Below are 27,808 nucleotides of genomic sequence, written 5' to 3'. Positions count from 1 at the left end.
AGGCGGAAGGTGATTCTTTTGTTGACGGGGAGCCAGTGAAGGTCTCGCAGATGTCCGGAGATGTGGCTGGTTCGTGGGATGTCGAGGATGAGTCTGGCTGAGGCGTTCTGGATCCGCTGGAGTCTCTTCTGGAGCTTGGCGGTGGTCCCGGCGTAGAGGGCGTTGCCGTAGTCCAGTCGGCTGGTGACGAGGGCCTGGGTGACGGTCTTCCTGGTCTCGGTGGGGATCCACCAGAAGATCTTCCGTAGCATGCGTAGGATGTTGAAGCATGCCGAGGAGACGTTGTTGACTTGCCTGGTCATGGAGAGGGAGGAGTCCAGGATGAAGCCCAGGTTGCGTGCATGGTCTGTCGGTTTGGGTGCGGTGCCCAGGGCGGGAGGCCACCAGGAGTCGTCCCAGGCGGAGGGAGAGGAGCCCAGGATGAGGACCTCCGTCTTGTCCGAGTTCAGTTTCAGGCGGCTGGTCGTCATCCACTCAGCTACCTCTTTCATCCCTTCGTGCAGGTTGGCTCTGGCGGCGGCGGGGTCGTTGGTCAGGGAGAGGATCAGCTGGGTGTCGTCGGCGTAGGAGATTATGCTGAGGTTGTGTTTGCGTACGATGGCCGCGAGGGGGCTCATGTAGACGTTGAAGAGGGTGGGGCTCAGAGATGATCCTTGGGGGACGCCGCAGATGACTTCGGTGGCCTCTGACTTGTACGGTGGTAGGCGGACTCTCTGTGTTCTCCCGTCGAGGAAGGAGGTGATCCACTCCAGCGCCTTGTCCTGGATTCCGACGTTGCTGAGGCGCCGTACTAGGGTGCGGTGGCAGACCGTGTCGAATGCCGCGGAGAGGTCTAGGAGGATGAGGGCCGCTGTTTCTCCATTGTCCATCAGGGCTCGGATGTCGTCGGTGGCGGCGATGAGGGCGGTCTCGGTGCTGTGGTTGGCTCGGAAGCCGGACTGTGAGGGGTCGAGGGATCCGTTCGTCTTGAGGAAAGCGGCCATCTGCTTGTTGACGGTCTTCTCGATGACTTTGGCTGGAAACGGGAGGAGCGAGATGGGGCGGTAATTCTTGAGGTCGGTGGGGTCCGCTGTTGGTTTCTTGAGTAGGGCGCTGAGTTCGGCGTGTTTCCAGCTCTCGGGGAAGATGGTGGTGTCGAGGGATGTGTTGATGATGTCTCGCAGGTGGGGTGCGATGACAGCGTCGGCTTTGTTGAAGACGTGGTGAGGGCAGGGGTCGGTCGGTGATCCGGAGTGGATGGAGTTCATCGTGCGGATGGTGTCTTCGGTGCTGATCGGGGTCCAGGCGTGGAGGGTGGTGGTGGGGGGTGGTTGTTCGGTCATGGTGTGCGTTGGTTGGTTGTTGAAGCTGTTGTGTATGTCCGCGATCTTGTTGTGGAAGTATGAAGCCAGGGAGTTGCAGAGGTCTTGCGATGGGGTGATGTCGTTGTTTCCTGCGCTGGGGTTGGAAAGCTCTTTGACGATGTTGAAGAGTTCCTTGCAGTTGTGTGCGTTGTTGTCCAACCGGTCCTTGAATGCTGTTTTCTTGGCGGCGCGGGTCAGCTGGTGGTGTTTCCGGGTGGCAAGTTTGAAGGAGGTCCTGTTGTCCGGTGTCGGTTCCCTTCTCCAGACTTTCTCGAGGGCTCGGCAGTTCTTCTTGGAGCTCTTGAGTTCGTCGGTGAACCATGGGGCTTTCTTGCTGCCGGGTCTGCTGGGCGGGGTCATCAGTGGGGCGAGTTCGTCCGCGCAGTTGCTGATCCACTTCGTGAGGTTGTCGGCGGCCTGGCTGGGGTTCGCTGAGCTGGCAGGAGGGTGCTGGCTCAGGGAGGTGGCGAGCTGGTCTGCTGTGATCTTGTTCCAGCTTCTGCGGGCGGTCTGTTCCTGGTGGTGGTGGGTCGTTGTTTTCTTGAAGGTGAAGTGGACGCAGCTGTGGTCCGTCCATTGAAGCTCTGTGGTGTGGCTGAAGTTGATGTCCTTGCTGGATGAGAAGACAGCGTCGAGTGTGTGTCCGGCGAGGTGGGTGGGGGTGGACACCAGTTGCTTGAGTCCCAGGTTGGCGAGGTTGTCGAGCAGGGTGCTGGTGTTGCGGTCGTTGTTGTTCTCCAGATGGAAGTTGAGGTCTCCCAGGAGGATGTAGTCAGCGGAGGGGAGGGCATGTGGGCTGACGAAGTCGGCGATGTCCTCGCTGAATTGTGTGCGTGGTCCAGGGGGTCGGTAGATCAGGGTGCCTCTGAGGGTGGTGTTCGGGTTGGTGTGGATCTGGAAATGCAGGTGTTCGGCGGTGGTCAGGGAGTTGTCGGTGCTGGTCGTGAGACGGATGGTGCTCCTGTGGATGATGGCGATGCCTCCTCCCATCTGGTTGGCGTTTCGGTCCCTCCGGACGATCTTGTAGCCCTCTGGGATGGCGATGGCGATGTCGGGAGCTGAAGAGGCGTTCATCCAGGTCTCCGTGAGGAAGGCAACGTCTGGAGCTGTGGTGTCGAGGAGGTTCCAGAGTTCGATGGCATGTCTGTGGATGGAGCGGGTGTTGAGCAGGATGCACTTGAGGTGGGTACTGCTGGTGTTCGGCTTGGTGGGTGCTGGTGCGAGGCAGGTCCGGATGCAGGTGAACTTGCAGGCGTGGCAGCTGAAGGGTCCGTGGGTACGTCGTGGAGAGGCTTGATGGCATTCTGGGAGTCGACCGGTGTTGAGAGCGGTGAGGGTGGCGGCGGAGTACGTCAGGCGGGTCGGTCGGGGTCTTCGTGGGCCAGGGGTCCTGGCGCTGGTCGCGATCCGGTCGCGGACGGGCGTAGACGGGCTTACCTTTGGCGCGCCTTCGGCGCACAATCGGCGCGCCCGCTGCGCGTGACCGCTGCGCGTCCGCACGGTCGCCATTTAAGGCGAAGTGCGCGGGTGGGCGGAGCAGCTGGGAGGCGGGAGCGGGGAGGGAACAGAAGAGAAAAAGGGGCGGGGCCAATGGCGGTGGCGGGAAGCGAGAGCGGAGGGCGGCGAGGTAGGCGGCCAATCAGGAAGGAAACTGGACACGGCACAGGGGATACAAAGAAATTAACAGGCACAAATTTAGGGCAAAACAAATAAAAACGGCAAAATACGCGAGCAGACGGCAGAAACAGACAAGCACAAATTTAGGGCAAAACAAATAAAAACGGCAAAATACGCAAGCAGACGGCAGAAACAGACAAGCACAAATTTAGGGCAAAACAAATAAAAACGGCAAAATACGCGAGCAGACGGCAGAAACAGACAAGCACAAATTACGGGCAAAACGAGGAAAAACAGCAAAATACGCGAGCAGACGGCAGAAACAGACAAGCACAAATTTAGGGCAAAACAAGGAAAAACAGCAAAATACGCGAGCAGACGGCAGAAACAGACAAGCACAAATTTAGGGCAAAACAACTGGGAAACCAGAGGGGAGCGACCACGGCGTCAGCGAGGCCGGCGGCGAGGCAGAAGGCAGGCAGAGGGGGAACACACGCAGCAGCTGGTGGCCGTGCGGCGCGGGGGTGTCCCACAAGTGGAATATATCACGTGTTGTGGACGTACAACACAAGTTTAGGGACCTTAGATTGTTTGGTTGAATGTAATCGTGAGGATTGCCTATGAAATTGTAGCATTAAGCAGAGGGACCTGGTGAGCCTGTTTTAAAACTTTCTGTGAAGAGAGTAGTAGGATTTATCTAAGCTTGAGAGAAGGGTGAGATAGCGTTGTCTATTCTTATCAACATTTGACGTTTTCTGTGGTTGGTTCAAGTCCTGCCAAGAATTCGTGTGTGTATGATTAGGGTTTCCTGTTTGAAAGTGCGTGAATGATTTGTAATATCAATTGGGTTAAATTTTGAATTGCTAAATGTATTTGCATTTAATTAGAGACACGATTGGTTATTACCTGTTAGAAGGGTAGGGTAAGAATTGCTCTATTGGCGATTGAGACCATTCTGTGAGAATAGCGTCGTCTATTCCACGCTGAGAATACTTGAATGAATGTATAAAACTATCTCTTTGTTTAGAGAAGCAGGCAAATGGTTTCTTTTGTGTAGTTACTAAAATGTCCCAAATGTAATTGTAAAGCGTTTTAAAGTCTTCAGGGTTAAGTAAAAGCATTATTAAAGTGCTCCGCGCTATTAAAATACATTTAAAGGTATTGCACGCTATTTAAAACGATTCAAAAGTGCCCCGATCGAATATTGTGAAGGAGGGGCTATTTTTAGGAGCGAGAGCGTGTGGGGAGAGCCTGAAACCGCAGCGGCTGTATACGTCAGAGCCGCCGCGCTCTGATTGGTTGTGGCGTCCGGAGCGTCAGAGTAAAGCCGCGCTCTGATTGGTTAAGACGCCTGAGGCATCACAACAGAGCAGTGCTGTGATTTACTTGATTTAAGGTGGTTGCGCAATGATTGGTTGATGCGCGCCACCGTCTGTCATCCAAATTTTTCATAAAATTAAATATCCCCATTTTAATTTACTTTCTCGCTAGCTATAGCTGCGAGTATTATAGCTGATGGCAAACGGCTAGCGAGCGTTTTGTAATATAATATGAGCTCACCCCATTTTGTAAATGCGAAGAACTCAGAGCCGCGGTAGCTGTGTGTGTGTGTCAGGGCCGCCGCGCTCTGATTGGCTGAGGTGTCTGGAGCATCGGGGCACAGCAGCGCTCTGATTGGCTGGGAGGTCCGGCGAGTCACAGCGAGGCCGCGCTGTGATTGACTGAGGCATCGCCAACAGCACAGTGATTGGCTGATGCGCGATAGTACTATTTGCTGAATTATTGCCGAGATATTTAAATTTGTCTCTGCTTCGGTTCCCTTCATCGCCGCGCTATCCTTTTCGTGTCACAGCTGATGTGTGACGAGCGCCAGAGAAAGAGAGAGACTGCACTAGCTACAGCGTACGTTTCAGCTACAGCAGCGCTGAGATTGGCTGAGGTATCGAGAAAGCGGCGCTTCGATTGGCTGAGGTGTTGGTGATGTCACAGCAAAGTCGCGCTGTGATTGGTTGAAGCACTACTGAGTTGTTTACAAATGTAAATGTCCCCATTTTAATTTTCTTATTTGGAAGCAATAATGCAAATAAATAATGCGTGTGTCACAGCTAAATGAATTCTTCTTATTCTGAAAGTGTCCCCGATTTGGTTTCTTTCTTTACTGCAGTCGCGCGTGTCACAACACAACAAGTGTGATAACGGCCGGCGAATATTGTTCTTTATATTGTGAGTTGAATGCACTTTGTAGGGGGCTGTTTGTGGAGCAGAAGCGCTGGGAGAAAACTGGGTTTAGCAGCGGTTACATAAGTCATAAGCCGCCGCGCTGTGAATGGCTGAAACATCGCCAACAGCGTTGTGATTGGCTGATATCATTGTGGCCGTGTTGTTATTGGTTGATGTACGTTGCCACTGTTTGCCAAATTATTACAATTAGTAAAGTCACCGCTTTAGTTTTCCTTCTCTTTAAAGTTGAGTGTGTTACAATTGATATGCGATAAACAACTGGTGAGCGTTGTATAAGTATCTCAACATACTGTAATTGAACGAGATATTGTGAGTAGTCACGCTACAATTGACTCCTGCGCGTAGTCACTGCCAAGTTGTTGTTAAAGTATCTGGAGAGTCTTTAGTTGAGTAGTGAAACAGATAAGCTATTTGCAGAATGGACTGAGAGTATTAAGCGCTTATGGTGCGTTTTAACTGAGGCATATGTGGAAAGTCAAATATCATGGTTACCATTTTAACTGTCACGTTTAAGAGTGGAGTTGTTTAAAGGACGCGTGTCTCAGCTGATGATACGTGCTGTGAATGTTGCGCGCTGTGTTTTGGGCATATTTTGTAAGGGAGGGGCTGAGCACGGAGAGCTAGAAGCTGCAGAGATTACATACGTCATAGCTGCCCTTTGTGATTAGCTGAGCGTCATAGTAGCCACGCGTTGTAATTGGATAAAAGAATTGTGGCGTAGTGATTGGTTGAGGTGACACAGCAGTAGTGCTGTGATTGGTTGGCATTCTTGTGCTTGCGCTGTGATTGGCTGATGCGCGGATGCACAGCTGAGTTGACTTTTGACAAGTGTGCTTTTGATTTCCTTAGTGCTAGTGCCCAGAGCTTTGTTTTGAAATTGATCACACATTGGGAAGGTGGGACTAGCTGATAAGTAGCAATTACCACAGCGGACACATTGATAAAGACAACAGCTAGTGGTAACATTAGCTGTTAGTAGCGCAGTATTAGTAAACTAATGAGCTGCAACTGCAAGCATTTTATCACAAACAAAATTGGTGATTTGTGATTTCTAAGTCAAATTAAATTACTGTTTTAAAGCTGGTTGGCAGAGAGGGAGTGGAGAACAAGGATCGAGCAGGGTAATTAAATAAATAAACATTACCAGGTTTTACAGCTGATGTTCTGTGTGTGTACAAATAAGCATTTTTAAATACCCAGTCAATTGTAGGTGTTTCTACTCATGCTAGTCTAAATATTTTATCGCTACTTTTCACAAAGCACATTTTTCTGCCCAAATTAAAAAGTGTATGCAGGTAAATTACAAGATATATTAATTTAAGTAGGAAGTTGTGTTTATTTGTTGCGGACAATTTTAATTAGGTAAGTATTTTTAAACATGGATAAAAATTATCAAAAGAAGAAGAAAATGTTTTTCTGCTATCAGAAAATGAAAAATTTATTTAAAAAGGTTAAAAAGGTTGTTGAAATAATTTTAGATGAAGAAGATGAAGAATGGATTCCCAAATCAGCGAATGTAAATAATAAACCTGTCAGAGAAGAATTAATTTATAATTGTAAAAATTATGTTGTAAATAAAGAACAGGACAGAAATTCAAGCAGATCCCCAGAACAGATTAATGTGACGCCAAGAAAGCAGATTAATGTAAAGCCAAGAGTACCAGTTCAGATTTATAGAGTCCCAGCCCAGACCCTTTCTCAAGGTGTCAAAACAGGTAGGTATGATGAGATGCCTAGTACTTCAGAAATTATTATTCCTGCTCATGTAAATTCTACAAATGATTTAATTGAGCAGTTAACATCAGATATGGAAGCAGTGACAGTTCCTGTGACAATTGGACCTGTTCCCCCAGTGCTTAGAAAAGATGAAAATAGTCCCACAGCTTTAACTGTCCCATTGAATTGTGAAATTCAAAAGTTTGCTGAAAAACTTTATTCTAATGTACCTGAAAATGAGCTAATAATGATTCCAATTCAGCAAGAGAGAGTGATGACTCTAGTTTCACCTAGTGAAAACTCTGACGTTGATCTGATTGACCTGACACAGCCTGGTGAGTACAAATTACTGGATAATACAATCAGTACAGACAGATTAAAAAGATTACAGGATGATGAGGACATGGAAGGCTTGAACAATACAGGTAGGATTGCCTCTGCCCATATAAAAGATTTCCTTTGGGCTTTGAGAAAGAGGGGTAGTCTGAAAAAATGGAAAACAAAATGGACGAAGAAAAAAGAGAAAGAAAAAGTGACTTTAGCTTTTGAAGGAGAGTGTAAAAATCCACAGATGCAGAATGAGATAAATGAGCAGCAACAGCCGCTGAATCAACAGCTACAAATACAGCGACAGGAGGTGATTCAGCAGAATGAGATACCTCCGCCGCCATTTCCAAATTATGTTAATGAGCAGAAATACAATACAGATACAGGATTCAGTGGAGACAAGAAAGACAGACCTGATCCAGTTAAAGTTACAAACAAGCAGGGAAACTCATTTCCTAATGTTCCACAGTACAAGATGAAGCCAGAAACAATTCCTGTTATTGAAACATTTATTTAGCAGGGTGTCCTACAAGAGATTGAGAACAGTCTTTGTGACTCACCAGATATGGGTATTAGAAAGCCAGATGAAACGTACAGAATAGTACAGGACCTGAGAAAGGTTAACGAGATAGTTATCCCTTGTTGTCCTATTGTGCCCAAACCAGTAGAGATCTTTTGTCAGATACCACATGATACTGAGTGGTATTCGGTCCTAATGGACCCAGAGAGTGAAATAATTTTTGCTTTCAGGTTCCAAGACAGAATTCTCAGTCAGGTAACTATTGAGAGAATTAAAATGATTCAGGCAATGGAATCCCCAAAAACGCAAAAACAGGTAAGAATGTTCCTAGGCATGGTTAGATACTGTTGCCAATGGATTAATGGTTTCTCAGTAATTATGAGGCCATTGCAAAGATTGACAGAAGCAGATGTAAAAGACCAAATTGTCCTGACAAAAATTGAGCTTGAAGCCATTGAGCAATTTAAAAAGAGTTTGAGTGAAGCTCCTGTTCAGGGCATGCCAGATTTCAGTAAAGAAATTGAGCTTCTTGACCAAATAGCAGTGATAAAATATGCTGCAAATGGAGAGAAACATGATTGTGTCTCAAAAGGCAATGAGCACGCAGGTATTATTGCTAAGTTTTGTGTTCAGGAGTGGGTTGCAATCAATGGGGAAAAATTCAATGAACATGTTTCAAGCATCCTCATACTAATCTTTGCAATTCAGACATGGCAAGAATTAAAACAATTACAAGATGAGGCACATGATGAGGAGAAAAACACATGGCTCAAAGAAGGTTTCAGACAGCAAGAGGAAGCTGAAATTTGGTTTTACAAAGATGGCAGACCTGTTATGCCCAATTGCATGATTGCTGACATGGCACGGATGTACCATGGTCCAATTGAGAGTTTGGGAACCATAGGCCGGGAAGGTGGTTCATTTACAAATATTCAAACAGATCTTTTTGAAATGCTTCAACATAACAAATTGAAATATGTCACAGTCATCATTTGTTTATTTTCAAAATGGGTAGAAGCTTTTCCAACAAGAAAGAATGATACAGTTTCTGTATTCCATCAGTTGGGAACAGATGTGGAAAAGGAGCAGGCTCATGATCTATTGCCAAGAGACTTGGTCAGAACAAAGGTTCATCGGAGGAGAAACTGTCTAGTACCCAGGTGGCAGAAAGCAAGACAGGTGATACTAGTCACAACAGATACTGGGTGGATGCATATCAATCATACCCTTTGTGCACTATTACCTGATAACCCTGATGAAGTTAGTGAAGACACTGCAACTGATTCAGACTCAGAAGAAATTTCTGAAGAAAATCCAGATCTTGAAGATCGACAAGGTGGTCGACATCTGGATGATGATGTCAATGTAAAAGAAACATTGAATGAAAAAGATCTAGAGATTGTGATTCTAGATTCAGAAAATGATGAAAATCTACCAGAAAAAGAATCTCAAGCAAATAAAGAAGTTTCTGAAGCAGGAGAAGATTCAAAAGCAGAAAATTCTGAGCAAGACAGAAATGTAATCCAGGAGAAAATTGAAAGGCAAAGGAGTAGCTCTGAATGCAGGAACAAGAATCCTAAAACTGGGAAGCTGAAGGTGATCCCTGAAGAAGAGGAAGAATTACCAAGTACCAGCTATAAGGATGATGTTCCTAACGGAGTGAAGCTGCTGAGTAAAGAAGTTCCTAGGTACAGATTTGAAGTCTCAGAAACAGATACAGATAGGAGTGATGAAGAGTCTGAAATAAGAAAATTCAGAAAAAGGGCTTGGAAAGCTGAATATAAAGAAAACAAGCCTAAGAAGAAACTCTTGAGAAAAGGTGATGTCTGGCCTAAAGATTTAAAGTTCAAATTCGAAGTGTCAAATCAGAAGAGTGATTCAGACAAAAAAGAGCAAGCTGAAGAAAAAATTGAAATGATTACCAAGAAAAGCAAAAGACCATTGAGACCAAATGTAAAATACAAGTCTCCAGAATGGGTCTACATAACTATCCCTCCAATAGTTGAGGAGCGCAGTAGCAGTCAAGTGGTCTTGAAAGAAAATGGTGACAATGACTAGGTTTAAGGTTCTTCAAGTTGAGGTTTATTTTTGGCATAAGGCTGAAGAAATTGTGTTAGGGTGACACAAGGTCGAAGAAATTGTGCTAGCTGGAAACACTTTTATGTAAGACGCAAGGTCGAAGAAAGAAAACATGTTTTAGAATTTGAAAAAAAAAAAGAGGGGGTATATACTATATACTAATTTTTCAAAAATTTTCAAAAATTTGCTTTTTGTTTTTTGTTTTGTTTTATAATACTCAGATTGATATTTGTTTTGTTGGTGCAATTCAAAATGTAGTTATGCAATTTAAAATTTTGTTACCTATGAATTCATTGGGGGTTGGGGATTCAAAGGTGGAAAGGATCCAACTTAGCTGGATAAAGAAAGGGTAAAGGATATAGAATTAGTAGGATGTAAGACTCAATACTAATTATGAGAGTTGCAGAAATATAGATGAAATTAGAGTTTAAGTACTAATCCTGAGTAAGCCTGAAACATGTTCAATAGATACAATTTTAAGTAACATTTTTGGATTTTGTTTGGTGATTTTGAAATCACCAGACGAGGGAGTTGATGGAGCAAGCTTTAGAAATGATTTTATTCTAGCTCGTGATGTCATACTCTCATAACTTGAATTAACATATTAATGAGTTATTGCATGGTTTGTTGTATTAAACCAATTTAGAGTAAAATTCCACATCATTATACAGAACTAATGTGCTTTATGTTGCATTTGCAAGTCTGTTTTGTAACACATAACTAATATTGTTTTGTTTGTCATGTTTGTCCTATTGTCTTTGTCACTATTAATATGCGGCTGATCATTCATGGCATGTGCTTTATTATATGTGCTTACATGTTTGTCCTATGTTGTGATTGTCTGTCTGTGTATTATTTAATCATCTTTTTACTCTTTCAGATTTATGAAGAAACCTGCTGGACATTATGAAGAATGGTAGATTTTAAATGTGCTGCTTTTCTGTGTGCTTCTGCTAGGTGACTTATACTAATGGGTTAACATTAGCTATGTAGGTTGGAAACAGAATGACTTTCATTACCTGAATTAATTATTGTTTTGTGTTTGTTTAAATAATAGTTTTCTGGAAAGTGACGTGAGCTAAAAGTGGCGCAGTGACGTAAGCAAAAGTGGCGCAGAAAATTGATGCTTTCTGAAAAGAGGCCTGCTGTTGAAAAGCCACATGAGAAAAACTTATTTTGAAAAAGGATGAGAAGCCTATGAACATTTATTGTGAAAAGGTTTGAAAAGAACTGCAAAAGGCTCTCTGTGGAAAGGTTTGCTAATGTGCCACGAAGCTCAGAACGGACAGGCTCAAGGCCAGGATGTGACTCGCGGCATTTTTGTGCACTACACGAACGATCTTTTGCTACAAAATGTAGCAGCCTAAGGAAGTGCTGCCAGGACTCTGTGCATGAACAATGGCTTTGTGTAAAAGCCTGGACTTGAGGTGGAAGATGTCACAGTTTACTGTGGCGTGAGGTGGTTCAGCCAATGGGGAGCCGGAATTCAGCTGTTGGAATGTGAAAATAGTTAGTTTAACCATAGTTTTAGGGTATAAGAATAGGCTCTAGGAGCAGATTTTTGGCTTACGCTTCTTGATTCCAGAGGGACGTGTTCTGCTGTCCGATGATTACACGTAAGGAAAGGTGATTTTTTAAAAGACTTTATTTTCAGGCAATGAGGGTAGAGACAGAGAGTTAGTTAGGATTTGGAAATGCTCTTTTTCACTTATTTCTGCTAATTAATAATATTTTCTTGAATTAAGCTCTCTATATAAATGCTGAATAAACTTTCTTATGACTTTTTCTAATGCTTGCTTAATAAAGTTCCAAAACCTAAGTTTTCCTGAATATGTTTGAATAAACTTTTAAAATGACAAGCTGGTCTTGTTTATTGTAGTTAGATTCAAAAATAACATATTAGATCCATTCGCCTCATGATTCAGCTGCTCTGTTATTCTTATGGGCCTGGTATTGATTGGTAAGTTTGGTGGTAGATAGTGACATCATTTATGCAGCATTTTAGTAGGAGCGCTGGATCAGCCCCTTTAATTTTCTCAGTCAACATTGCGATCACGTGATCGCGCTCAGAATAAGAAAGCAAAGACGGCGTTTTTACAAACAAGGGAACATGGAGAAGAATGAGCCGAGATGCCGTTTTTCATGTAAGCGTCTTTACAAGCCTTTTTTTACAAGCGGCAGTACGGAGCAAAAAGGAGAACCCTATATCTGATTGGTATTATACCTTCTCTTCACAGGACTCTCTAAGAGAATCCACTAGTTAATCCCTCCGTGCGCATTAGCATCATGACTCGCATCGACCCCCAGCCTGGGGCGAACACTTTCCTAAAACGGGTAAGATTCTATAGCAACTTAATAACACAATGCTTGCTCAATGTTTTTTCGTGTGAAGTCACTTACAAGTGCATCATACTTTACTCTTTAGAACCTCTCATCACGGATAACATGACGCCCAGGTCAGTACAATTTACCACAATGTGATAAATAGTTTAGCCTATGGTAAACCAATCCGTTCTATGTGTGTAACACAGGTACCGTCATTCATGTTTGTTATTTCAGACTTTGTCCACACCTTCATTTTTGAGACTCTGACTCTGCAGGATTTATAAGGTAGGCAGTTGCATACTGGTGTTTAGTCTGGTCTTAAGTTTGGTTATTCACAAGAGGTGACTTGTATATATATTTTTTTGTCCTTTTTAGAATCTTTCGGTCCTGAGGAGAATCCCATATTAAGGGATTCGAAACGCGTCGACCACTCCGGTCTCTCTGTCACTGATTATGGTGTTTCAAAAAAAAAGTTGTCTAGATAAGATAGGATTCAAACCTTGACTGATTTATTTTTCCCAATATCTAAATTCAAACGACTAGACAAACATCATTCATGACTGTATATGATTCAATAAGACAGTGACAAAGGGATCTATTTCAAAAGACTTAAAAGTTTCTTGTTTGGGTTTGAAAGATGTATGCTTGAAGAGCGAAAGTGATATGTATATGTGTTGTTATATTGTAAATTTGTAAAAACTCTATGCAATTGTAAATATCGTGTTTTGTATTTTCTGTATATAATGTATATATGCACAAAAAAACTGTCTTATAAAACAGAATGAAAATAATTCAACTAGAGACTCGAATTGACCAAAATAAATTACTGACATAAGTAATAAGCAGTGTGGTATGCTTTATTCGTACCATTACTTGATATAAAGAGTAGTGATTGTAGTCCAGTATTGGCATTTGTTTTGTTGTTTATATCTACTACGGCTAAGGCAGCCGTTAACAATCCAAAACACAGAGTTGCCCCAAACAGTAGAAACCCACACAGGTAAGGATCGCCAATTGAATTAATGGAAACTGCAGCACTTACTAGTACGAGGTACACAACTGTTTTTTACAGACAATGCATTTCAAGCTCCCGCTCTTCTTCACAGGCATGTTTATGGCAGAGATGCATGGCAGTAAGTGCACCCATATTTAAACTTTGTACTCGCCCCAGTGGGTGTGGGTGCTGCATGAACTCCTGGTACTTGTGGTGCCTTAAGTGTTTCTCATGTGAGATGACATGCACTCTGTTAGATTAAAGGCCACAAAAAAACCCCAGTGGGTTGCTGTGGCATTGTCACACTGTTCTGCTGACCTTTTGTAGCTTCCATCATCAGCACCTGTCCATCACTGGCACACGCCGGTTGGCGTTGCCAATGTCTGCTTTCCGCATCGGGGCTTCTACTACGGCTAGGTTAGCCGTTACGAATCCAAAACAAAGAGTTGCCCCAAACAGTAGAAGCCCACACAGGTAAGTATCGCCAATTGAATTAATGAAAATTGCAGCTCAAACTAGTACGATGTACACAACTGTTTCATACAGCCGACACGTTTCAAGCTCCCGCTCTTCTTCACAGGCAGGTTTATGGCAGAGATGCATGCCAGTAAGTGCACCCATATGTAAACTTTGTACTCGCCCCAGTGGGCATGTTCGCCGCATGGACTCCTTGTACTTGTGGTGTCTTAAGTGTTTCTCATGTGAGATGCCATGCACTCTGGTAGATTAAAGTCCACAATAAAACCACAGTGGGTTGCTGTGGCATTGTCACACTGTTCTGCTGACCGCGTGTAGCTTCCATTACCTGCACCTGTCCATCACTGCACACACCGGTTGGCGTTGCCGAGGTCTTCTTTCCAAAGCGGGGCTTCTACTACGGCTAGGCTAGCCGTTATGAATCCAAAACACAGAGTTGCCCCAAACAGTGTAAACCCACACAGGTAAGTATGGAAAGGGAAGACCACTCGGTCCCCCCGAACGTATGGATGGGTGCCCCGATCCCCCCGGGAAACCGTTGTGGGCGGGGGGCGTGTTTCGGCTGGTATGCCCAAAGCGGCGTAGCCGGGGCATGCCCTTCCCGCCCAGAAGGGGTTGTCCTAGACACCCGCCCGGAAGTCCGCGCACGGATGGGCGTACCTGAGGCGGGCCCCCGCCCTCCCGCAGACGGATAAATAGAGCAGGAATCCAACGAAGCTTCCTCTTGTTCCAGTGCTCTGAAGGCTGCACCACTCGTCGCTCGTGAGCCCTCGACGGAACAAGCGACAATTTTGAGAACTTGTAATCTTTGTTGTTTCTCTTTCAGCGTCAGGCGTGTAGAAGCTCTAGTACCTTGTGGATCGAGTTGGATGGAGTAACCAAGATATGTCTGGCAAGAAAGCGGGAAAGAGCTCCGAGATGGAGAAGATGCTACGCACTCTTGTGAACCGAGTAGTGGTGATGGACCGAAAAATGGGTAAAGTGGATGCGATCGGTCGGGGCTTAGCGGATGTTAAGAAGCAGATAGCAGCGCAGAACAACCTCTCGGGCGGCCTAAAAAAAGTTATAGGGCCGGCCTTGCCGGGTGTCGCCCCAGAGGGTAGGGGGAAGAGGATTAAGAGGAGGGCGGGTTCCAGGGAGGGCCCAGCCTAAGAGGTGCCCCCAGTGAGCCCGGGCGCAGTCAACCCAGTCGCACTGATAGATAGCCCGGTACCAGGTCCGGACGTGGGTTTACCAATCCCCGTAGTAATAACGCCAGTTGAGGATGACCAGTTGCCCCCAGAACTGGCCCTCCAGTTAGCGGCAGTGTTACCCTGGTTAAAGAAGAAAGCAGGGGGAACAGCGGCTGCCGGGGATCCGGCCGAGGAAGCCAGACTAATAATCGAGCAGTTACGGCAGTCAAGGGAGGCCGGGACGGCGAATGTTTCTTATATTCCCACACAGGTAGCAACGGGAGTCACAACGGATGGTCGAGCGAAGACAGTGGACACGGCGATTGAACCCGGTAAGAGCCCATTGCCATTGGTGGGGGAGAGTTCAGTACCTTCAAGGCGGGAAAGGTTGTCTCAGCACATTCCGGCGGCCACGAAGGAAATGATATGGGGGGACAAATATATTAATATGTTTTCACTGTTGACCGACCATCGTGAGATAGAATATGCAAAGACCCAGAAAGATTTGTGGCACCCCAGCGTATGGCGGGCCAAGATGGCGGAATTTAGGGTCGATGAGACCATGGTGAACTGGGTCAAGGCCTTTTCTATTTTTACGGCAGTAATGGGGGAGCGTAAACCTGAAGTTTTGCCCGAATTATCATGTTACCAGAACAGGATCATGAATTTTTATGCAATGTACGGGGGAAACGAATGGAAGAGTTATGACGTTAACTTTCGAAAAGCAAAAGAGTTTAACGAGGCTTTAACGTGGGATTGTCTGGACACGGTGTCGTGGCATAATCAGCTTTTGCCGGGACCGGCGGGTACGTCGGCGCCAAGCATGAGCGGGTCTGGGACATTCCAGCAGAGACCACACAGCCCTTTCGGGCGAGAAACCGGGGGGGAGCCACAACCCACCAAGACCGGCAGGAATGGAGGCAAGCGTGGGGTTTGTTGGGGTTTCAACAAAGGAAACTGTAATAGGTCTCAAGGAACATGTAGATTCCGGCATGCTTGTTCGGGCTGTGGGAACTCCTCACACCCAGAACTTAGCTGTAGATCCAAGTCCAGTAGTGCGGGAGGAAAGGGGGGATCCAAGCAGGATTGAAGTGGTGCCTGGGAAGCAAACATCTTCACCCATCGATATCTTGGCTTTGACCCCCTGGCTGAACCAATACCCAGATCATGTATCCGCCGGGATTTTGAGGAATGGCTTTCTGTACGGCTTCAACATCCCGGCGGGGAATTTTTGGGGGAGCCCCTTCTGTAAGAACCAACTATCTGTTCAGCATAACCCGGCGGTGGCCGCCAAGAAAATTGCCAAAGAGGCAGCTTGGGACGGGTAGCGGGGCCGTTTGCCTGCCCGCCAGTTGCGAACTTTGTGTGTTCACCTCTAGGAGTGGTTCCGAAGAAGGACCTGGGGGAGTATAGACTCATTCACAATCTGTCGGCCCCGAAGGGGGCCTCGGTGAATGAAGCTATTGACCCTGAGGTATGTTCAGTTCGATACGCATCGTTCGACGATGCCGTCGATCTACTGAATCGCCTGGGCCCCGGTGCCTTGATGGCGAAATCAGACATTGAGTCGGCATTCAGGTTGCTCCCGGTACACCCCCGGGACCAGCGCTTGCTGGAATTCACGTTCCAAGGGAGGTATTACATGGATAAATGCATGCCCATGGGTTGTTCAATTTCATGTGCCAATTTTGAAATGTTCAGCTCCTTTTTGGAATGGGCGTTCACCGAGGCCACTGGGCATAGACAGGTGATGCACTATTTAGATGACTTCCTTTTCTTGGGACCAGCAGACACTACGGAATGTGCACAAACACTACAGGACTTCTGCACACTCATGCAGGAGTTTGGGGTTCCATTGGCACCAGGTAAGACAGTGGGGCCATCTACCTCACTGGAATTTCTGGGTATTGAGCTCGACTCAGTGGAGGGGTGCTTCCGTCTGCCAATGGAGAAGGTGGCCAAGTTCAGGGCTTCCTTAATACAATGTCTCGGTAGGGACAAGGTGACCCTACACCAGTTACAACAAACAGTGGGCCAGCTTAATTTTGCCCTAAAAGTGATACCGATGGCTCGCCCCTTCTCACGTTCCATTGCACAAGCGATGGTAGGCCTCAAGGAGGGACACCACTGCACGAGACTGTCGGCAGAGGTTCGCCAGGACATGCGCATTTGGTTGGCATTCCTGGCGGACTTCAACGTTCGAGTGGCGTGGAACAAACCCCCGGCATCGACTGGCGAACTGGGTTTGTGGACCGACTCAGCTGGGAGTGTGGGATTCGGCGCAATCTTTGGTAACCGATGGTCAGCACAAGTATGGCCGACGTGGTGGCCCTCCAGTGGCTTAACAGGTAACATTGGTTTCTTGGAGCTATTTCCCATTTGGGTGGCTCTGTTGGCATGGCCGGAAGACTTTAGGGACCGCTCCGTGGTGTTTTGGTCAGACAACATGACGGTGGTCGAGTGCATTAATCACCAGGCAGCACGCTGCAAGTGGATCTTGAGACTGTTGAAAGAAATTGTATTGCGATGCATGAGATTGAATGTACAATTCAGGGCAAAACATGTGCCGGGTGTACTGAATAATGCAGCTGATGCACTCTCTCGTTCACACATGCAGGCTTTCAGGGGTTATCTACCCACAGCGGAACTAGTGGCGGCACCGTTCCCCGAAGCACTATGGCAGATCGGTGCCCCGGATTACAAGACCTCGTGGCAGCCAGCTTAGCGCCCAGGACGAGGAAAGCTTATGAGGGAGCGTTTCGTTCATACTGCGCCTTTTTAGGGCCGGTAGGGAGACATAGCTGGGGGCAGGAGGAATCCTTCCTAGGGTTCTTGGTGGCGCTTCATAAGGAAGGCCGATCAGCCGCAACTGCCAACAGACATAGGGCGGCCATATCATTCATGGCACAGCTCCACGGGATACGGGACCCGACAGGTTCCTTCTTAGTCAGGAAGGCGCTCCGCCGTTGGCAGCACCTGGAGGGTCGCAGACAAGATACAAGGCACCCGATTGGTTTAGAAAGATTGTCTTTGCTACTAGCAAAACTTGATGAGACATGCTCCTCCCCTTCCGAGGTAATTCTGTTCAGAGCGGCTTTCGCATTGGCATTTCATGGGGCCATGCGGGTAAGTGAACTCGTAGCAAGAAACAAGAAGGATGTGGAGGGAGGTTTACGCAGGGATCATGTCCAAATACGGGGTGATTCCGTGTTGATCTCGATAGCTAGGTCCAAGACAGACCAGGAAGCTTTGGGGAGTAGTGTTGTTTTGCAGCGCGCCCGAGGGAGCCCCAGTTGTCCCATAAGGTATTTGGAGGACTACCTGGCACAGAGGTCGGCGACATGGGGGGGAGCCTGCTTAGACACAGGGACGGCACCCCGTTGACGAAATTCCAGTTTCGGAGGGTGCTGGCAATTACGATTGCTGCGGCGGGCTTGAACCCGTGCGATTTTGGGACCCACTCATTCAGAATAGGGGCCGCTACTGAGGCTACGGCTCGGGGCGTGGGTGCGGAAGAAGTGAAACAGTTCGAGGACCATTGGTCCTCGAACTGTTTCAAGAGGTATGTGCATCTGCACATGTTGTAAAAGACTGATGAAATGCGCTCACGCTTGTTGTCTTTTGTTTGGATTACAGTTTCGCAAGCCTGTGACGCGGGGCAGAATTTGGGATCGACCCAACACCAGAGGACCAGCGGTCAAGGATCACCGACTGGAGAGCAAGTGGTATGGGTTGTGGGCCACTCATACGTGTGGCGCGCCGGGGACGTATTCATGGCAGGTGACGCGACTCACGCATCTGGGGAATACGGGTTCAGAGTGACCTTCCATGGGAAGGGAGGCCTCTGCTTTGACCAATTTCAAGCCTTTGTGGAGGGACTCTTAGGGCGGCAAAGGTCACCGCCATCTGTAATCATAGTGCACCTGGGAGGCAATGACTTGGTAAGACTGGGGAGACGGGTGTTAGTTGAACACATATTGTCGGCAGTCAGCTGGTTGGCGAAGAGGCTCCCGGGGTGTACTATTGCATGGTCCCACATGATCCCCAGGAAAATCTGGCGGGGGGGGTATCTCTGTAACGGCGTTGAACCACTCAGTAAAGAGGGTCAACAACAAAATTGGGAAGTTGTTTCGCTCCGCGCATTTGCAAAGCATTCCCCATTGGTGTATTCGGGGCGATCACTGTTACTTGAATGATGGGGTTCACCTGTCCAGGGCGGGGAATGATTTACTCATAGGCGACTTCATAGCATGGCTCGTGGGATTGAGGAGACATGACCTTTAGGAGGTGTGGGGGGCCGGATAGTCGGTCAACTATCCGGCCTGTGGCGGTAAGGTCATGATCGGTGAGCAGTGATTTCAAGGTCCCTAGGGGGGGCGCCACCCAGTACGGATGGGAGCGCCTGGGGGCAGGCGGCCATTGACCCCTCCCACGGTGAGGCGGCACCCACTACGAATTGGTTGCCTAGGGGGAGACGGCCATAGGCCCCTCCCAGGGGGGAGACGGCTATATGCCCCTCCTACGAATTTCCCGGGGGCCGGATATCCGCTCCGGCGGAAGAGAGTGTGGGGAAGGGGGGGGGGGGCAGTCCACGCTGTCCTTCTTACGGATACCTCACATGGGAACTCGGACGACTTTTAAGAAGGCGTCGAGTGAAAGGGGGCCCCCACGACAAGGAAAGTTACAGTTGGCAACGAGGGTAAAGTCCTCTGCGCATGCGCCACTCACACCGTGAGGGCGGGAATTTGGTAGTAGGGATCTGACACCGGTTAAGACCTTGCCGTTGGCCCTTAATGCTAGGATGTACAATTTTATTTTAGAATGTTATGCATTTTCAGGATGCTAGACTCGGCTAGGAAACCTTTGTATTAGAGATCTGTTAAGGTTAGCCAAAGAACTTGTCTTCATCAAAATGTAATGGAAGTAAAATTGTACATAATTCATGAAACGTTTTAATTTAAAGTTTTAAATTTTGTTTCATATTTTAATAAATACGGCCGGGGGGGTAACTCCCCCCCGCCTTCCAAAAGTTTGAACTTGTGTCTGTCTCCTCCCATGGGGAATTGGTGTTGGGAGGGGGTGGCGGGCATCCCGGCCCATATGGAAAGGGAAGACCACTCGGTCCCCCCGAACGTATGGATGGGTACCCCGATCCCCCCGGGAAACCGTTGTGGGCGGGGGGCGTGTTTCGGCTGGTATGCCCAAAGCGGCGTAGCCGGGGCACGCCCTTCCAGCCCAGAAGGGGTTGTCCTAGACACCCGCCCGGAAGTCCGCGCACGGAGGGGTGTACCTGAGGCGGGCCCCCGCCCTCCCGCAGACGGATAAATAGAGCAGGAATCCAACGAAGCTTCCTCTTGTTCCAGTGCTCTGAAGCCTGCACCACTCGTCGCTCGTGAGCCCTCGAAGGAACAAGCAGCAATTTTGACCCACCCACCAGCCCCTTTTGCAATGTTTTTTGTTTAAATAAAGTAATTGTTGGTGATATTCGAATGTATTAAAAAGATACAGTCATTTTTGCATCATGGATGTATGCCTTTGATTGAATAAATGTTTTTAGGACTTTTTCCCTTAGTAGAAAAGTAAAGGAATGTATCAAATAATAAAATTGTCTTGTGCTTTAGGACTTTTTTCCCTTTGTAGCAATGTCAAAGTTGATGAATTGTCAAGCTGTTGCAGATTAGGCGTATTTTCTTTCCTTAGTAGGTAAAACAACTGTCGTATTTATTTTGGTCGGGCGGTAAGGTCATGATCAGTGAGCAGTGATTTCAAGGTCCCAAGGGGGGGCGCCACCCAGTACAGATGGGAGCGCCCGGGGGGAGGCGGCCATTGGCCCCTCCCACGGGGAGGCGGCACCCACTACGAATGGGTCGCCTAGGGGGAGACGGCCATAGGCCCCTCCCAGGGGGGAGACAGCTATATGCCCCTCCTACGAATTTCCCGGGGGCCGGATATCCGCTCCGGCGGAAGAGAGTGTGGGGAAGGGGGGGAGTCCACGCTGTCCTTCTTACGGATACCTCACACGGGAACTCGGACGACCTTTAAGAAGGCGTCGAGTGAAAGGGGTCCCCCACGACAAGGGAAGTTACAGTTGGCAACAAGGGTAAAGTCCTCTGCGCATGCGGCACTCACACCGTGAGGGCGGGAATTTGGTAGTAGGGATATGACACCGGTTAAGACCTTGCCGTTGGCCCTTAATGCTAGGATGTACAATTTTATTTTAGAATGTTATGCATTTTCAGGATGCTAGACTCGGCTAGGAAACCTTTGTATTAGAGATCTGTTAAGGTTAGCCAAAGAACTTGTCTTCATCAAAATGTAATGGAAGTAAAATTGTACATAATTCATGAAACGTTTTAATTTAAAGTTTTACATTTTGTTTCATATTTTAATAAATACGGCCGGGGGGGTAACTCCCCCCCGCCTTCCAAAAGTTTGAACTTGTGTCTGTCTCCTCCCATGGGGAATTGGTGTTGGGAGGGGGTGGCGGGCATCCCGGCCCATATGGCCAATTGATTTAATGGAAGCTGAAGCATAAAGAAGTATGATGTACACAACTCTTCCTTACAGCCGACACGTTTCGAGCTCCCGCTCTTCTTCACAGGCATGTTTATGGCACAGATGCATGGCAGTAAGTGCACCCATATTTAAACGTTGTACTCACCCCAGTGGGTGTGGTCACTGCATGGACCCCTGGTAATTGTGGTGCCTTAAGTGTTTCTCCTGTGAGATGACATGCACTCCGTTAGATTAAAGTTCACAATAAAACCACAGTGTGCTGCTGTGGCATCGTCACACTGTTCTGCTGACTTCTTGTAGCTTCCATTACCAGCACCTGTCCATTACTGGCACACGCCAGTTGGCTTTGCCGAGGTCTGCTTCCACAGCGGGATTCTACTATTCTTCTACTCCTATTGCCATTACAAACCCAAAACACAGTTTTGCCCCAAACAGTAGAAGCCCACACAGCTAAGTATCGCCAATTGATTTAATGGAAGCTGCAGCACAAACAAGTATGATGTCTATATCTATCTATATATCCAACAAGTTCAAAGAAGTAGAACGCACTCTCAAAGGACCTGGTGCAAGGCAGAATGCTCTTTATTGCTCTAATGTTACGCATTTCGACAAGTGAATATCTTGATCTTAGGGAAGATGTACTTCTGGGAAGAAAAAGCCATGACCAATTTGGGTTGCTAACGTTGACAAAAGGAGCCATTGTCACTGGGCTACTGTGCTGCACAGCGAGGAAGCATCAGGTCTGTATGTTTGTGCATTGAATGAAAAATAACATTGTGAAGTTACACATGCATGCAAGTTTGTACATCATCTAGTTATTTGTTGCTTGGTAAAAGTGTGGTCTGTTTTTACTGTATTTTGGTATATAATAAAGTTGTGATGTACATAAGCAGCATGGTTATAAAAGTTAACTGGAACTTAGTAGTAAGAGCTCTGTGCTAGACCCACTCCCTGTTACTCCTCGCTGACCCCTTAGGCTAGAAAGGTACTTCTTTATACTTACCAGGCTACAAAGGATGGGCAGGAAAATGGTTACCGTGGCAGGATTACTCACAAATTCAGTTACCGCAGAGACCAGCACACAGGCAAACAGGGTGACAACCCAATAAGGGAGGCTGCTAAGACCTTCCATCTGACGCCCAATCCAAGTGGAGAGGCCAGAGGTCTGAAAAATAGTAAAGAAGACCCAATTAACCTTACAATATCTTTAACACCTGTTTTCATCATACATTCACGGGTGGAGATAATAGGTAACCCAGTCTGAGAGAGCGCTATGCTATTATGTCAGAATTTAACTGATTTGCAGATAAGGAAGACCTAATCATTACCTGTTTTCCCCCCATACTGTAATCAACATTCTTCCAATTGTCTCAGTAATTTGAGTGACCTGATAATTTGATCTTAGTATATTTGGTTACAATGCAAATTTTGATATCCCAAAATGAATTCAACAATTATTTGATGTGTATGTGAGTTTCCATTTAGTCAAATAACTATGGACCGTTAAGGCATTTCTGGATGAGAATGAGGGGATGTTATTACATAAAGAGCACAGAAAGTCAGAGTTGTTCAATGCCATTTTGTGTTTGTATGAACACAACAATTGCTCACTGGTGGTGTTACTGAATATGATTTGTCCCTTTCACTTGCAGCACATACTTGTCTTGCCTACATCATTCTAGAGCGATGCTCTTCAAGGAAACCAAACATTGCATGAACCCACTGCTAGACTCACCTATCCCACACTCCACCGATGAGTGCAGTGCTAGCAACATCTTTATCTGAAAGAAATACAGAATATCTGACAGTAGATCAACAACACCATACCTCCTGGGCCCCATCTTTCACCACAACAGAAAGATCCCATTGCAGTCATATTTCAACCTTCTGTCATAGACCTCATTGATACACTCAACTTCTCCAAAGTTGCCTTCTGTGAAGAGTATAACTTAAGTCATCAAAGTCTTCATTGGAGAAGCTCTCTCACTGAGGATCCCCATTGTCAATGCCTACCTCATCTTAGACATCTTCAGATAATATCCTGAGTTGCTATATTCTCCCACTTCTGAAGACAGCTAGAATGCGAAACACTCGCCAAGTACTGGCCAAACAACCAACTACCCTTCATTAGCATGAGCATTAAAAAGTAGTTGACATAACTCCAAGAACACATTGTCACCATCTCCTCCACAATGACCAATCAGGCATCATGCTGCAGCTTAGCACAGTCACCTTACTGATAATAGGCGCTGACTTCCTGGCCTCTGATAAAGATGACACTTGCTTCCTGATACCTCTAGATTTATTAGCCACCTTTTTCACTGTTGCCTAAAACACCCTCATCCACACCCTGAAGTCTTGAATGAGGTTCTCTGGCAATTTCCTCTGCTGTTCTCCTACCTATCCAACCAACAGCAGCTCATCCACATGTGCAACCTCTGGATCCTAGTAGCTCTCTGTCACCAGCAGAATTTTTCATATCTTCAAACGCTACATGGAACCGTGTCAAAATGCACCAACACACAGATGACCCACAATTGTAGGTGGACGTTTCCTCCATCTTCGACATTTGGTGCCTGAAGCACTAATTGCACCTTCTTCAGACCTGAATTTCCACCATATACCAGAAACTCAACCTCACTAAGACTGAATTTCTTCTCTTCACCAGGAGCAATAACCAATCCAACCTTTGCTCAAGACAAAATTAACCTGGAGGGAATAGGTTTTACCATAATGCCAAGTAACTAGGATTCACCCTCATCATCGACTTCACCCTCAAGGAACCATTGCTAAAAACAAGACTTCTTTTTATCGACGGAATTGAAATCTTTTTTCCCAGAAAGGGTCTTCATAACTGCATATGTTTGAATCTGGTTAATGACAATGCTCTTCCCCATGTGCTCACAAAAATCCTAGGGGCCTCCTGAATGGTATTCCTAAGGACAAAGGACACCTCATCAAGGGTCTAAAGAAATTCAGCCACAGTCCTGATGTAAGGCCGCTGATGGGGCATCTTAAAGACTACTTGCATCATCCACAACGCCTTCACAATAGCAATCCCTGTCTATCTGGCTGACAAACCTAAATGTGTCTTTCAACACATCTACAGTCAGAACACTGAGATATACAAAAGGTAAAAAAATAGGAAGCGACCTTCTGCATCTAATCACGTAAGATATCGAATAACATCCTTAAACCCACCAGAATGGTTTAAATCCTCTTACAGATGAGGAAAATGCTCTAGACATACCTCATCGTCTATAACTATGGATGAGAGAGGATGGTAGTTTTGAAAGGGGCCACAATATTTTGTTTTTAATGTATATACTCAATCACTAAATTATACTGTAGGAGTGAAAGTATGGAGCAAACCATATCCAGTAACTCTATGACAGGCACTATGCCTGGCTTACAAAGTTCTGCATGGAGCTGGATCACATTATTTAAAAAGTAAATTCAGATGGTACCCGCCAGAAAGACAGCTATGATCTGCCACATCAAGATCAGCGATTAATCCCAGAATTAAGAAAGATGATGGGAGATGCCAGCGTTCTGGTCATACCTCCTGCAACCTCTGTTAAAAACTTCCCTTAAGGCTTAAAAGTTTTGCCAAGTGTTTCGGCTTCCAAAAGTAGCTAAAAGCCTGGCTGTTCTCAGCATCCGCATAACCATCTTTCAGTTACTGTCAGTGATCCAGTGATCTGATGAAACGTACGAAGTAGGACATAGTATCATGTCAGCACAAAGAGACCCGCGGGAATTTGCAAGCTTTAAAAAAATTAAATCAAACCAGACTACTAAACTCAACACATTTGAATTGAAAGGAATGGCAAACTGGTAAAGGTGGCATTCTTCATCTCTTGTATCTATCCTCACCATTAAAGGATGCCGGTGTTCATGGCGGTTTCCACATTTGCTGTTTTGGTTTTATTGAATGTAGCTGTGGGCTCAAACAATTTGTTCTCATAGATTGATATGAATATGTTGTCAAAGTCATCCACCCCTATGTTCAGTTATTCACACAATAGGGCCATTATTACTAGTATTTTGGTGTAATGAACTACTATATTATTAGTTTGTCCCTTGCACAAACATGAACAAATATGGTTTGTTCAGCCCTTCACGTCTAACAACTGTTGACATGTTTCTGCTTCTCGTTTCATCTTTAAGGACTAGGGCATTAATGAAGACTAAGGCTCTTACCATGTTTCCCTCCTCCATGCCCTACAATAAAGTGGTGTGTAAGACACACAAAAAAGAGAAATGATACACCTGCTGCCATGATAAACATACTTAGAAAATAAATTCTTGAAACTGACTTGTAGTCATATTGGAAGTTTTTAATCATATTTAATGACAGTCATCTCCATCTCTCAAACAAGTGCGTTTCTGGGGTTTCATACTTCTCTGATGAAGTCTGATTTAAAGAAAATCGTAACCCAACTGCTGCTAGTATCAAGTTGGAACCTCCATCTCGCCCTCCATCATCATTAAGACCTCTTATATGCGTCTCCAATTTAAAGGCCCATTAATACCCTTATACATGGAGAGCATGTGTTTTAGTTTGGGTATATCTGCTCGGTCTCATCTTTTCTGTGATAATCCACATGATCTCATGGTTGGAGTGCTTCTTATCATTAAGGTGAGTCACTAATTTATTACTCGTCCTGCATACTGGACACTGCTTTTATGTTCTCTCATCGCTATTTTTACCTTCCATGCGGTCATTCCTATAAAGCGTAGTCTACAGGGACACACTAGTGAAAGTTAAATTTTCACTATTACACGTGGCATATTGTTAGAAGCATATATTAGAAGAGTCCCACACTTTTGCTTTCTGTAGAGCAAGCAGACGGTACACAGCACTGTCTAGAGTGCCTGAACACAAACTTGCTTCAACATTCTGCTCATCATTTTAATAAATTTACTTGGTAGTGAAGGATAAACAGACTCCACAACATAGGCATACAGCTAGACTCTCTCAAGTGGATCTCCTCCTTCCTTACAGGACACACAGAGCATCCGACTGCCTCTTTTCACCTCTGCACCCAAAGACATCATATGCGGTGTACAACAAGAATCATCCCTCAGGCCCCCTTAGTTCTACATCTACATCACCCCTCCTTTGCTGACATCGTCAGATGCCACAGACTCAACATTATCTTCTACACAGATGACACTCAACTGATCCTCTTGCTCACTGAGGGCCCTTCCAACACCAAAACCATCTTCAGCAAAGCCATCGCCAACATGTCCAAATGGATGAGAGACAACTGCCTTCAACTCAACTTTGACAAAACTGAAGTACTGATCTTTCGGAAGAACACTTCTGCCTGGGACCACAGCTTGTGGCCTGCAGAACTTGCTCCCACACCCTCACCGACCGACCATGCACGCAACCTTGACATCATCCTTGACAGCCACCTGTCCATGAAACAACAAGCCAACGCAGTCACCTCCCCCTGATTCCACACACTTCACATGCTCCGCAGAATCTTCAGATGGATCCGAACCAACACCAGAAAGACTCACTCAGGCTCTTGTTACCAGCCGCCTCGACTATGGTACCACCCTCTATGCCGGCATCTCGACCCATCTCCTCAGAAGACTCCAGACCATACAGAACGCTGCAGCCAGACTCATCCTGGACCTTCCCAAATGAACCCAGAAGGCCCCCCGAGAGACCTCAGTTGGCTCCCCATCCAGGAAAGATCCCAGTTCAAGTTCCTCATGTATGCCTACAGAGCCCTCCACAACCTAGGACCTGCCTACCTCAACCATCAACAAAACTTCTACCAATCCGCTAGACACCTGCGCTTCTCTCCACTCACCCTCGGTCACACGCCCTGCATCTGTTGCAGCCGCTCCGTCTCCTACATCGCTGCAAAGACCTGGAATGAGCTCCCTCTCCAGCTCTGCACAGTCCCATAGCTTCAGAAAGAAAGAGACTCGAGAACTATCTCTTCGATGGAGACACAGCACCCAGGGTACCCCTATGCGTGACAGTGTTGTCCTTTACAAATGCTGTTTGAACGATTGAAACTGTTGCTGAGACTAGCTACCAAAGTGGTGAACTGGGAAATAGAGCAGTCTGAAGGTATTCGTAACTACATACACTGGGGCTGCAGCACACATAGAAAGAGGAAAAAGCATCTTGTGATTGTTTTTGTGCAGGAAGGTTTCCCTTCCTGCGCAAAAACAATCATGCCCGCAATGCAGGCACCTTTGCACCATGGTGCAAAGGTGCCTGCGTTGGCGCATGGCAAACCTTTGTGCGCCAGTGCTGGGGAAAAGGACAGGAAAGCACCATATCTGATAGATATGGTGCATTCTTGCCCATTTCTTTTGCCTTAATACAGCACAGCAGTAAAGCCTGCGGGCCTGCCCTATGTCAAAAACTCATAAATGAGGCCCACTGTTTTCAAGCAATCCAGTGAAAGCCATGGCAATATTTGAGGCCCAGAGGCATTCTGTAATGTCA

The 27,808-nt window shown here is 46.4% G+C and overlaps 1 protein-coding gene across 1 annotated transcript in view; it reads right to left on the bottom strand.

The window, feature by feature from the left end:
- SLC13A4 (solute carrier family 13 member 4) overlaps positions 1 to 27,808 on the bottom strand; it is a 256,186-nt gene that overhangs the window by 23,863 nt on the left and 204,515 nt on the right. The window contains 1 exon segment of the mRNA XM_086952476.1: positions 22,331 to 22,492. Within this exon segment, the coding sequence (XP_086808602.1) occupies positions 22,331 to 22,492 (162 nt within the window).

Source organism: Lissotriton vulgaris, chromosome 1_2 (genome assembly GCF_964263255.1).
Source record: "Lissotriton vulgaris chromosome 1_2, aLisVul1.2, whole genome shotgun sequence".
Taxonomy (NCBI): Eukaryota; Metazoa; Chordata; class Amphibia; order Caudata; family Salamandridae; genus Lissotriton; species Lissotriton vulgaris.
Note: the sequence above shows the minus strand (reverse complement) of the source record. Positions and strands in the feature narration are given on the sequence as shown.